The following is a 14208-nucleotide window of genomic DNA, read 5'->3' as shown; positions in this document are numbered from 1 at the left end:
AATATAAGGTAACAATACCACAAGAAAACAAAGCATCATAACACAATATAAGGTAACAATACCACAAAAAACAAAACAAAGCATCATAACACAATATAAGGTAACAATACCACAACAAAACAAAACATCACAACACAGTATAAGGTAACAATACCACAACAAAACAAAAGACCACAACACAATATAAGGTAACAATACCACAACAAAACAAAAGACCACAACACAATATAAGGTAACAATACCACAACAAAACAAAAGACCACAACACAATATAAGATAACAATAACACAACAAAACAAAGCATCACAACACAATATAAGGTAAAAATACCACAACAAAACAAAACAAAGCATCACAACACAATATAAGATAACAATAACACAACAAAACAAAGCATCACAACACAATATAAGGTAAAAATACCACAACAAAACAAAACAAAGCATCACAACACAATATAAGATAACACAACAAAACAAACAGTATATTCGTCGTAAAACGAAGACTCATTCCTCCTGAACGTATGTACATAATAAACCTGTCATAAGAACGAACAGATAAACTACTTTGTAGCAGCTGTTTCAGTTCTCTGTTAGAAGGCCTATCAACAACTAGCTAAGTTTAACCAATAATTAAACTCGTGTCTTAAAGACTTTGAATATCGCCAAGGGGTACAACGATACAAGTATTATATAAATCTCATTGGGCAAGAAATTGGTCACGTGAGAAGAAAATCGATTTTGTGATTGGAGAGAAGACAAACGACAGACTCTTAGTTTCAAGACAGTTCTGTTTATATCTATGAAGGGGGTGTCAGACGATGTTTGCTAGTTAGGCAATCGGCCCAATATTCTGAAGCTGTTAGTATAATTAATCAATAAATATTGATATTCTGAACTTACCCTGTCTCGCTATAAATTACGACAATCGCCAAATAGAGTTAAGTCATACAGGTATAGTGTTGCATGAACGTCTTATTGTCATAAGCAAGGAGGTCAAGTTGAAACGAAAACATTTCCACTGTTTTACATGAAATGGTACAACAGGTGTGTTAAAAAAGACAAATCCACTACAGTTGAGGCTCTCTATACTCTACACAAACTGTGACAAAACCACCACAGTTGAGGATCTCTATACTCTACACAAACTGTGACAAAACCACTACAGTTGAAGCTTTCTATACTGTAGACAAACAGTGACAAAACCACTACAGTTGAGGCTCTCTATACTCTAGACAAACTGTGACAAAACCACCACAGTTGAGGCTCTCTATACTCTACACAAACTGTGACAAGACCACTACAGTTAAGGCTCTCTATACTCTACACAAACTGTGACAAAACCACCACAGTTGAGGCTTTCTATACTCTAGACAAACTGTGACAAAACCATCATAATTGAGGCTCTCTATACTCTACACAAACTGTGACAAAACCACTACAGTTAAGGCTCTCTATACTCTACAGACAAACTGTGACAAAACCACTACAGTTGAGGCTTTCTATACTCTAGACAAACTGTGACAAAACCACCACAGTTGAGGCTCTCTATACTCTAGACAAACTGTGACAAAACCACTACAGTTGAGGCTCTCTATACTCTAGACAAACTGTGACAAAACCACCACAGTTGAGGCTCTCTATACTCTACACAAACTGTGACAAGACCACTACAGTTAAGGCTCTCTATACTCTACACAAACAGTGACAAAACCACTACAGTTGAGGTTCTCTATACTCTACATGAACTGTGACAAAACCACTACAGTTGAGGCTCTCTATACTCTACAAAAACTGTGACAAAACCACTACAGTTGAGGCTCTCTATACTCTACACAAACAGTGACAAAACCACTACAGTTGAGGCTCTCTATACTCTACACAAACCGTGACAAAACCACTACAGTTGAGGCTCTCTATACTCTACAAAAACTGTGACAAAACCATCATAGTTGAGGCTCTCTATACTCTACAAAAAATTTTGCTATCGACGACTTTCTTGGTGAGAGGCGACAAAAATCACTTATAATGGAGCTGTTGTGAGTGTATAAGTTAATATATAGTGTTTGGCTATTTCTGTTTAACCACAACTGAAATACTAAACGTAGATCTTTATTTTTTTCCGCAACACAAGTTATTTTACATTACGATTAAAACATATTTACGATTTATCTGAAAAACCGAGACAACTTTATAGTTTCTTCCTTTTTATTACTGTTTTACCAGAGTTTTGAACCATTACTCATGTTTGCCACATGAAAGTGAAGAGACTGGAATGAACAGTTTTAATGGGTGGGCTAGAAATAAAGACACCTATAACCCTTCTTTTAATGAGAGGTTAAACAAACTAATACATGGATCCAATTCAAATATTACTCTGACATCAGAAGACATAGACATGTTTATGAGACATTCCAAAACTTTAACACTCTTGACTGTCAGTTGATGGGAATATTGTGTAACCATGGAAACACTTAAGAAATCATAGAGAGTGGGAGGAAAGCTAAAGACGATACTATTTATATACAACTAACTTACATCAAAACTTTAGCACTCTTGACTGTCAGTTGATGGGAATATTGTGTAACCATGGAAACACTTAAGAAATCATAGAGAGTTGGAGGAGAGTTAAAGACGATACTATTTATGTACACCTAACTTACATCAAACTTTAGCACTCTTGACTGTCAGTTGATGGGAATATTGTGTAACCATGGAAACACTTACGAAATCATAGAGAGTTGGAGGAGAGTTAAAGACGATACTATTTATATACAACTAACTTACATCATATATGCTTTAGACAGCTATACACTCGGGTAAATCTATAACGCTTCAATATGTACTGGGTTTTTAGATTCACAATTTACAACTAGTAATGTATTAATTTGTGTTTTAAGAAATAATTTAAAAAGTTGGGGACTGAAGCCCTTTAGACCTGTATGTGGTCGCGTCCATGGAGAAGAATGAAATAAAATATGACCAGAAAGAATATGATTGTAGCCAATCGTCTCATGGAAGAACGACAGCTACCAATCGTGTAAGGTTTCCACCTTCACGCTCTAGCCCTTTGCTTGATTTAAATCATTGTCGTGATTACTCAAACCTTTTAAATATTGTTGTAAGTTGTATTGGTAGTTAACTTTTAGGATTAGTATTGTTATTTCTCTAATCTTTTAGATATTGTTGTAAGTTGTATTGGTAGTTAAATTTTAGGGTTAGTATTGTTATTTCTCTAATCTTTTAGATATTGTTGTAAGTTGTATTGGTAGTTAAATTTTAGGGTTAGTATTGTTATTTCTCTAATCTTTTAGATATTGTTGTAAGTTGTATTGGTAGTTAAATTTTAGGGTTAGTATTGTTATTTCTCTAATCTTTTAGATATTGTTGTAAGTTGTATTGGTAGTTAAATTTTAGGGTTAGTATTGTTATTTCTCTAATCGTTTAGATATTGTTGTAAGACGGATTGGTTTTCAGTGTTACGGTTATTATTATAACAGTAAAATCCTTTTTTTTTCTGATGGAAGATATTGTCGTGATTACTCCAATCTTTTAGATATTTTTGTATGATGAATTGGATTTTAAATTTTAGGGTTATTTTTATATCGGCAAATCCCTTTTTTTCTGATGGAGAATACCGTTGTTATTCTCTCCTTTTTATATATTGTTGTAAGACGGATTTTTTCAGTGTTAGAATTATTATTATAACAGTAAAATCCCCTTTTTCTGATGGAGAACATTGTTGTTCTTCTCTACTTTTTTATATATTGTTCTAAGACGGATTGGTTTTCAATGTTAGGGTTATTATTATAAGAGAAAAACCCTTTTTCTGATGGAAGATATTGTCGTGATTACTCTAATTTTTTAGATATTGTTGTAAGATGGATTGTTTGTTAAATTTTATGGTTATTTTTTGACAGCAAACCCCCTTTTCTGATGGAAAACATTGTTGTTGTTATTTCTCAAATCTTTAGATATTGTTGTAAAACTGATTGTTTTTCAGTGTTAGGGTTATTAGCACGGCAGTAAAATTCCTTTTTTTTTCCTGATGGAAAACATTGTTGTTATTTCTCTAAACTTTCAGATATTGTTGTAAGACGGATTGTTTTCAGTGTTAGGGTTTTTAACCGTAAGTTAATGAAGCAGTTATATAGCTAGTGACGCTATGAGTAACATTTGAAGCGTGCAACAAGTCCCGGAAAAGGCTTTTCTCGACTAACAGTAAAAAATACAAGGACATTTCAAATATTTTTAATGATCTAGAAGAACAGAATGTGTTTGTTTAAATTCATATTTTAAAACAGTATTGAAATATTTACATAATATTGATTATATCGTGGTAACTACAAACAGAAAACTTAGAAATACAGACTATTCCCTAAGTTAAAGTTAGAATACTCTTCTTGCGGAGTTGGTGATTACAAGTTTTATTTATAGAATTTCTATCTTCAACTGTTCTTAATGCAGCGACATCTATGTTTGAAGAAATATATAACTAACTCTGATACTTCTAGAGTAAAAACTTAATAGGTCTCTTCACCAAAACATATAAATATCGGTAAATAAATACAGATTATAGAACTATTAGTCGAACTTTGAATTTTCACCCTTCCCACAATCCCTCAGCAGTTCTAATCTCCCTAGTTTTGTACACATTCACAAATACTCCTGGTCAAAGAAATTTAAAGGTAAAACACATGGTTAGAATTTTCTGTCATAAGTTCTCAAACTTTACATTTTCATTCGCCTTGTCGTGAACATGTTTTATTTTTTCTTCTGCTGTAACTCGTGTACTGATTCTAAGAAGCAATTCCAATGTTCTTGTCATCTTTCGGTACTTGTTTCCTGTTGGTTTTCTTACTCAAAACAAATCATGTTACGGTTGTTGTACCACAGTAACTATAAAAATAGAACACAACAAAAAAAACTACAGATTACTTGATTTCTAAACAAAAACTGGGAAATTTACACCAATCTAAATATTCTTCGAACTTGAGAAACACCAACCCTTATTAGAATTGTGTGAAAGTCACTTTCTCATTGGCTGCTGTTGTGTAGGACGTTCTTTTTTTTTCATTACAATGATTCGCCAGTCTCATAAAAAAACAATAACGTTCAAAATCTTTGAGCCAGGAGTGCTGACGTATTTTGTGACGTCAACAAAGGAGTACTTCCAGGTTTGTAGTAGCACGCCCCACAGAAAGGAGAACAAGAAAGATTACCGACAGCACCGCCGCCTGGTGGATAGAATGGTCCTAGGCTATTGGCTAGTGCCATACACCTGCGAAATCGAGATAAGACATTAAGTTATTCATTTGAGTTTGTAATGAAAACAATTTTCAACATTAAATTTGTACAGTATTCAAACTTCATATACGTAATGTTATGATGATATTGATATTCAGTACTGAATATCAATATCATCATAACATCACTGAATATCAATATCATCATAACATTACTGAATATCAATATCATCATAACATCACTGAATATCAATATCATCATAACATTACTGAATATCAATATCATCATAACATTACTGAATATCAATATCATCATAACATCATTATGATGATATTGATATTCAGTAATGTTATATTATGATGATATTGATATTCAGTAATGTTATGATAATATTGATATTCAGTAATGTTATGGTGATATTGATATTCAGTAATGTTATGATGATATTGATATTCAGTAGTGTTATATTATGATGATATTGATATTCAGTAATGTTATGATGATATTGATATTGATATTCAGTAATGTTATATTATGATGATATTGCTATTCAGTAATGTTATGATGATATTGCTATTCAGTAATGTTATGATGATATTGCTATTCAGTAATGTTATGATGATATTGATATTCAGTAATGTTATGATGATACTGATATTCAGTAATGTTATATTATGATGATATTGATATTCAGTAATGTTATATTATGATGATATTGATATTCAGTAATGTTATGATGATATTGATATTCAGTAATGTTATGATAATATTGATATTCAGTAATGTTATATTATGATGATATTGATATTCAGTAATGTTATATTATGATGATATTGATTTATGATTTTCAAGAATTAGAAGAGTTTATGATAAGATTAGTTTAAACACACGATATTCGTCATATCCATTGCTGACGACGAGTTTCGCTTAATCCAGAACTCTTCAGGCTGATTGGGATACAACGAACACAGTAGTGGTCAGAATACTACAAGTCATTTGATACAACAACAACAATTGTTATGGTGTGAACGCCGTTTAGAAGCCGATGGCTTCTGGATTGAGTGAAACGCGTCGTCAGCAATGGATATGACGAATATCGTGTGTTTAAACTAATCTTATCATTTAATTCTTGAATAAAGAACTGGATAAAGAATGTAGTGTATAAAAATATTTTTGGTCTTATACTAATCTTTTATCACAAGTATAATTAATTATAATCATGTTTCATCAGCTTGAAAAAGGTGTTCACACCATAACAATTGTTTCGTTGTGTTCTCCAATAAGTAGCAAATTATTCATTGTTCCGTTAGAAATACATAGAAAAAGTCTACATGTTCAAAATTGGGGGTATTACCACTTTAATAGGTCTCTGAATACTCACAACTGTACAAGAAGATCATGGAGTAACATGTTTCCGTCATACGGTTAGTCTTAATAATCCAACAAATAGGGGAAAATATACAGCATTAAAAAACAAAACAATGTCAAACCAAGATATAAATTATGGAGTGTGAACTGGCGGAAGAGGGGCGCATTAAAGCTAATCGCCAGCTTTAGGTGGGTAATGATGTAGGAATTAAAAATAGAAGCAGGTGCGAGTTCCCAAGACCAAAATGTCCGACATCTCTGCACTTAGTTGTAGGCATATACACACGCATTAGTTACTGAAAATGAAATTAATTCTATTCCACATCCAAGTCTTGAAACTAAATATAATTCACAATACTACACCCTACATCTCAGATACCTCTGCTCCCAGGAAATATTTTCCAATTTCCTCAGAAATTCTACTTTCGTGTGATTTTCCTGTCTCATATTTAATTGCTTGATTTATATAGGTAATCTTACTGAGTGAGCAGAAGATGATTTATTAATATTTCTTATTTATTCCTTCCTACTTTCAGATTATTTAACTATTTTCAAATGTTTGTACGTCTGTATAGACGCTTGTCAACCATAGCAAAAAAATGTGTTTGCAATTCTAAAAAATATTTTGTGTAGAAAAAAAGCAAGATCACTAAGATACAGATAGATAGGAGCGGATAATTTGGTTATGTACTTGTTAAGCGCAAAGCTAAACAATGGGCTATCTGTGCTCTGCCAACCACGGGTATCGAAACCCGACATTTAGAGTCTGGGAAGAAGATACGGATAGAAATAGAGGTTTAGCCAAAACAAGGACTTTGAACTATCAAAACCGTGTTTCCAACTTTATGTACTTTAAGTTAAAAAAAAACTTTTATATAAGTTTAAACAATGTAATATAATAATCTTACAAATCACACTCATCATTGTATCACTAACTATAAAAGGCTTATTCCCTTTGTCACTCTTTGGAGAAAGCTTTCGTGCTCCTTTTTTGATAATTCTCAACAATATACATCGTCGCTTAGCAGCAAAACTATCACCTGATTCTTAGGCCAACTATGGTGTTTATGTTGAATGCTCAATATTCATGTTGATTTGTTGGAAAGGTTTGTTTTTTATTCTTTATTTTTTTATAACTACAGTGATATAACAGCAAAATAGTTTAATTCAGAAGTTTTATGAGTTGTAGCCAAAAGCGAAATAAAATATACCGAATAGTGTTTCATCTACGCCTTACGTTACATTTATGTATTAGGCCTAACACTTAAATTAGACTACAAATAGGCCTACTATTAGTAACGTTATAGAGTCAGTGTTTAAAAAGTTTTAAGTGGTAAATAAATGTTAGTTCATAAATATTATTTTGGTATTTTAACACATATATATTACCTACTTGGCCTTAAAACATAAAGAAAAATATACGTCTATTATTAACAAATATATTTTATCTTTTGTACAGTCAAAAGAGTTGAAAATGTGTGTCGGAATGTCCGCACTATGTTTTATACTAGCTGACCTAGAATACAGTGTAAAGGCTCAAGAGTGTAATTTAAGTCTCTTTCAGAGTGCACACGTACTTTTGTTCACGATAACGTTTCAATTTTCTGCGTACGTTTTACTAAAATTGTGATAATTATAGAATTACTTCGAGACTGATGAAATAAGTGAAGAGTGGATGCGTGTTTGACGTACAGGCAACAGTGGTTTCCCGTCATTTTTATACAAGTATACTGATAATCTAATAACACTTTTTAATGAATTTTAAATCGTGTATATATATATGTAGAAATATAGTTTTACGTATTCAGGAAGTTACGACATGTCAACCTCAGCCTAAACTCTACGTCGTTAACTGACATTAAATATTATAAATCCAACCAATTATTGTAGATTAGGGCAAGATAGAATCCGGTAAACTCACCTGCCTTCTTTTGACTAATCTCGTATATACACATAAACAGTACGTATACGATTAATAGTATTAATTTTCACTTAACGAAGCAAAGCTTCACGAGATATACGATAGGCGGATGTGATTAACTCAGCAGGTAGGTACTGTTTTGATCGCTTCTCTAGCCCGACTCATGTTATTTGGAAACCAAAATATTTTATTTGTCTCTGAGCTCAAATATTGGAATCTGTGAATGTCAAACAATCTAAATATAAATATTTAATTTGCAATTTATATAACTTTCCAAACGGAAATAGATCTCGTTTTACCGGAAAACACTTTGAACAGTGCACGTGCTGAAATGCTGAGGCTCGAGCCTCTTAATCGTAAGTGTTTTGTATGAATCTTTATTCAATTTAATAGCAGAATAATTGTGTTAAGCTTTGTCTTTTCGCATTTTCAACGTTTAATATAAAACGCCTTTTTATTGTATTACGAGCAAACAGAAATAAGAAAACAAAAAGGATTTACTAAATAATACTAAACTTCAGTGACAAACGAACGCGAAAAGAAACCGGATGAAATTTCATTATACACATAAATTATTAAGAATTTATATGATTATATAAGAATGCGAATGTAATATAGCAAAGTGTATTAAATTTAACATCCCACTAGCAACGCAACACGCATTAAATGTTCACAATTCTCCGTTCCCACCTCTGGGGGCCGGGGGGTGCTGGTGGTGGTCGATAGCCCGCTAAAATAAATGTGCGGCTAAACCTAAATTTCTCATTCCATATTTTCACCCCCCCCCCGTGGTTTTTGTGACTTAAGGCTCTAAAATGGGAACTGGGGGGTGGGGGTGGGGTATAACATCATGCTAAAATAAATGAACCAATACCTAGGATGTTCATAGATATACTCTTTCTACAGTCTGTTTAAGGGGGTTTATGAGAAGCCTACTAGAATTATAATGTTCCATAACCAACAAACTTCCTTTACAAGTATCGTGACAAGCTGTTCTTTCTAAGCGATAAAGTAGCCTTTAATCCTCTATGTTGTCTAACCCTCGAAATTAATTTTCAAATTACGATAAGAAATTACATTCTTGGGGTTGATAGATTACGCCATCTATATAAGAATACTTGTACTTTGATGGATAATGGATTAATATTAATGCACTTGAAAGAAACGAGATTGAAACACGCTTTCTAAGTGATGACTGCTCGTAGAAATCTTATTTACCAATGAAAAATAAATAACCTTCCGAAAAACTCCTGAACAGCACGTAAGAGATTTGGACCGCTATTATAAGCAGATTACCGAATGATGGACTGGTGTTACCGAGTAGAATTAATTTTATACAACACACCTAGATTATCTACTAAAATAGAGACTGGTGTCATGGAAAATATTTACTTAGGTTGAGTTTTCATACTGCAGGAATAAAAACTCTCAGTATTTAAAGCTTACTTAACGATCTCACGTCTTTCCTTCTGGAAACATTTCAACTAACACTGTGTGAGAACTGGAGGTTTATATTGTCAGCCAGACATCTACAGGTTTATACTGTCAGCCGGCACTTTGTGACATCTATAGGTTTGTATAGTCAGCCAGACATCTACAGGTTTATATTGTCAGCCGACACTTTGTGACATCTATAGGTTTGTATAGTCAGGTATCACTTTGTGACATCTATAGGTTTATATAGTCAGGTATCACTTTGTGACATCTATAGTTTTATATAGTCAGGTATCACTTTGTGACATCTATAGGTTTATATAGTCAGGTATCACTTTGTGACATCTATAGGTTTATATAGTCAGGTATCACTTTGTGACATCTATAGGTTTATATTGTCAGCCGGCACTTTGTGACATCTATAGGTTTATATAGTCAGGTATCACTTTGTGACATCTATAGTTTTATATAGTCAGGTATCACTTTGTGACATCTATAGGTTTATACTGTCAGCCGGCACTTTGTGACATCTATAGGTTTATATAGTCAGCCAGCACTTTGTGACACCTATAGGTTTATATAGTCAGATATCACTTTGTGACATCTATAGGTTTATATAGTCAGGTATCATTTTGTGACATCTATAGGTTTATATAGTCAGGTGTCACTTTGTGACATCTATAGGTTTATATTGTCAGCCGGCACTTTGTGACATTTATAGGTTTATATTGTCAGCCGGCACTTTGTGACATCTATAGGTTTATATAGTCAGGTATCACTTTGTGACATCTATAGGTTTATATAGTCAGGTATCACTTTGTGACATCTATAGTTTTATATAGTCAGGTATCACTTTGTGACACCTATAGGTTTATATAGTCAGGTATCACTTTGTGACATCTATAGGTTTGTATAGTCAGCCAGCACTTTGTGACATCTATAGTTTTATATAGTCAGGTATCACAATGTGACACCTATAGGTTTATATAGTCAGGTATCACAATGTGACACCTATAGGTTTATATAGTCAGGTATCACTTTGTGACACCTATAGGTTTATATAGTCAGGTATCACTTTGTGACACCTATAGGTTTGTATAGTAAGCCAGCACTTTGTGACATCTATAGTTTTATATAGTCAGGTATCACTTTGTGACATCTATAGGTTTATATAGTCAGGTATCACCTTGTGACACCTATAGGTTTATATAGTCAGGTATCACTTTGTGACATCTACAGATAAGGTTTATATAGTCAGGTATAGGTGTCACAAGGTGATACCTGACTATATAAACCTCATCTGTAGATGTCACAAGGTGACCCCTGACTATATCAACCTTATCTGTAGATGTCACAAAGTGATACCTGACTATATAAACCTCATCTGTAGATGTCACAAAGTGACACCTGACTATATAAACCTTATCTGTAGATGTCACAAAGTGATATCTTACTACATAAACCTTATCTGTAGATGTCACAAAGTGATAGGTTTATATAGTCAGGTATCACCTTGTGACATCTACAGATAAGGTTTATATAGTCAGGTATCACTTTGTGGCATCTACAGATGAGGTTTATATAGTCATGTGTCACCTTGTGACATCTACAGATAAGGTTTATATAGTCAGGTATCACTTTGTGACATCTACAGATGAGGTTTACGTAGTAAGGTATCACTTTGTGACATCTACAGATAAGGTTTATATAGTCAGGTATCACTTTGTGACATCTACAGATAAGGTTTATATAGTAAGGTATCACTTTGTGACATCTACAGATAAGGTTTATATAGTCAGGTATCACTTTGTGACATCTACAGATAAGGTTTATATAGTCAGGTGTCACTTTGTGACATCTACAGATAAGGTTTATATAGTAAGGTATCACTTTGTGACATCTACAGATGAGGTTTATATAGTCAGGTATCACTTTGTGACATCTACAGATGAGGTTTATATAGTCAGGTGTCACCTTGTGACATCTACAGATGAGGTTTATATAATCAGGTATCAACTTGTGACATATACAGATAAGGTTTATATAGTCAGGTGTCACCTTGTGACATCTACAGATAAGGTATATATAGTCAGGTGTCACCTTGTGACATCTACAGATAAGGTTTATATAGTCAGGTGTCACCTTGTGACATCTACAGATAAGGTTTATATAGTCAGGTGTCACCTTGTGACATCAACAGATGAGTTTTATATAGTCAGCTATGCTGTTAGCATTGAGATATAATAATTCTATAGTTAAACGAAGATTATATGTAAACAGTGTTTAGTGAAGGAGAAGAAACTAGTCGTAAAGAAATGATGACATGATATCCAAGATGTTTATTTAAAAGATAAAGAAAAGACATCAGATAAGAACTAGTGTCGAAAATAACACGAATTAATTATTAAAATCTGTAAAAAAGGACAAAAACTCTAAAGATGAAGTGAAAAATCTGTGAACAGAAACGATCATTTTTACAGATTTGATTTGGAGTATGTCACGTGCAAATATACGGTGATAACTACAGGTGCTAATGTACGGTGATAACTACAGGTCGAAATGTACGGTGATAACTACAGGTGCTAATGTACGGTGATAACTACAGGTCCAAATGTATGGTGATACCTACAGGTCCAAATGTACGGTGATAACTACAGGTCCAAATGTACGGTTACAACTACAGGTGCTAATGTACGATTATAACTACAGGTTCAAATGTACGGTGATAACTACAGGTTCAAATGTACGGTGATAACTACAGGTTCAAATATACGGTGATAATTACAGGTCCAAATGTACGGTGATAACTTCAGGTTCAAATGTACGGTGATAACTACAGATGCTAGTGTACGGTGATAACTAAAGCCAACTGATAAGGAAAGAAAGAGAATGAATAATAAGAACAAAAACAAATAGTTGAATTTGAAATTATTTTAAAGTTTATAAACTATTGTTTAAATTATAGTAAAGTAACAGAGAAATGAAATATTGTCTTCGTGTTAATGTGAGTAGTGGTGTTAATACTGTTGTTCATATAACAGTGAAAAGTAAGTGAATAAGCTATTGTTTAACAAGTAGTCTGAGCAGAAAGTGAACAAACTGTTGTTTAAATAGCAGTTTGAAAAGTAAATAACAAACTAGTCGTAAGAAATGAACAAACTGTTGTTTATGTAGTGGATGAATTAGTAAGTAAACCCAGTATTATTCAAATTGTAGTCTAAATGGCAGATACACAAAGTGTTGTTTAAACTGTAATCCAAGTTGTGTTTCATCATGTTTTGTGTAGTAGATATTAAAACGTTATACATGAATCGTTGTTTAAAGTTTGTTTCATTCTGTTGTGTGTATTAGAGTTAAGACGATGTTAAGTAACCGTTGTGTAAAGTTGTGTTTCATCATGTTTTGTGTAGTAGATATTAAAACGTTATACATGAATCGTTGTTTAAAGTTTGTTTCATTCTGTTGTGTGTATTAGAGTTAAAACGATGTTAAGTAACTGTTGTGTAAAGTTGTGTTTCATTCTGTTGTGTGCATTAGAGTTAAAACGATGTTAAGTAACTGTTGTGTTAAGTTGTGTCGAATCTGTGATCAAGTGTGAAGTTCTGAATGCGACAAAATGAATGTCGCTTGATTTTTGGAGAACGGAAATGAAACAAACAAAGAAAAGTGGTACCTGTATTGTTGGTCCATCTGAGCCTTTTCGATGCGTTTGTCTTTGGCTCGGCGGTTTTGGAACCAGATTTTGATCTGCGTTTCTGTCAAGTCTAGGTTTTCGGCGAGTTCGAAACGGCGGGGTCTGCTGATGTATTCGTTCCGGTGGTATTCCATCTCCAGCCGGAGTGTTTGTTCGCTGGTAAACGTTGTTCTCTGGCGGCGCTGTCTACCGTCCTTCCTCCGTCTTCTGTGAACTATTTAAATACAAAACTTTAATAAAAATTAAAAGAAACATCTCGTAAAACTGTTTGATAATCTCTGGGGGACGTAGAAAATAATATCCAGGATGGGGATAGTGTCAAGTAACACTGACGTTAGTCGTTTACGGGGACAAAGCTTGACAGTTGTAAAACCAAACTGATGAAAAAAATATTGATTGGTTTGGTTATTTTACAGCAAGACCACATTGGGCTATATGCTGTTTCCACCTCGAGGAATCGAACTCCGAATTTTAGCATTGTAAATCCGTAGACTTACTGCTGTCCCACCGGGGAACAAAAACTTTTGAAGTTGTACAAACGGTAT

The 14208-nt window shown here is 33.4% G+C and overlaps 1 protein-coding gene across 1 annotated transcript; it reads right to left on the bottom strand.

Moving 5' to 3' along the window:
* Positions 1-4673: 4673 nt before the first annotated feature.
* On the bottom strand, positions 4674-13877 carry LOC111083487 (homeobox protein rough-like; the record flags this gene model as incomplete). Its single annotated transcript, XM_022380040.1, has 2 exons — positions 4674-5280; positions 13643-13877. Coding segments are annotated over 2 exons (401 nt in total), but the record flags the coding sequence as incomplete, so codon positions are not given.
* Positions 13878-14208: the final 331 nt, after the last annotated feature.

The sequence above is a fragment of the Limulus polyphemus genome, unplaced genomic scaffold (genome assembly GCF_000517525.1).
Source record: "Limulus polyphemus unplaced genomic scaffold, Limulus_polyphemus-2.1.2 Scaffold9780, whole genome shotgun sequence".
Taxonomy (NCBI): Eukaryota; Metazoa; Arthropoda; class Merostomata; order Xiphosura; family Limulidae; genus Limulus; species Limulus polyphemus.
Note: the sequence above shows the minus strand (reverse complement) of the source record. Positions and strands in the feature narration are given on the sequence as shown.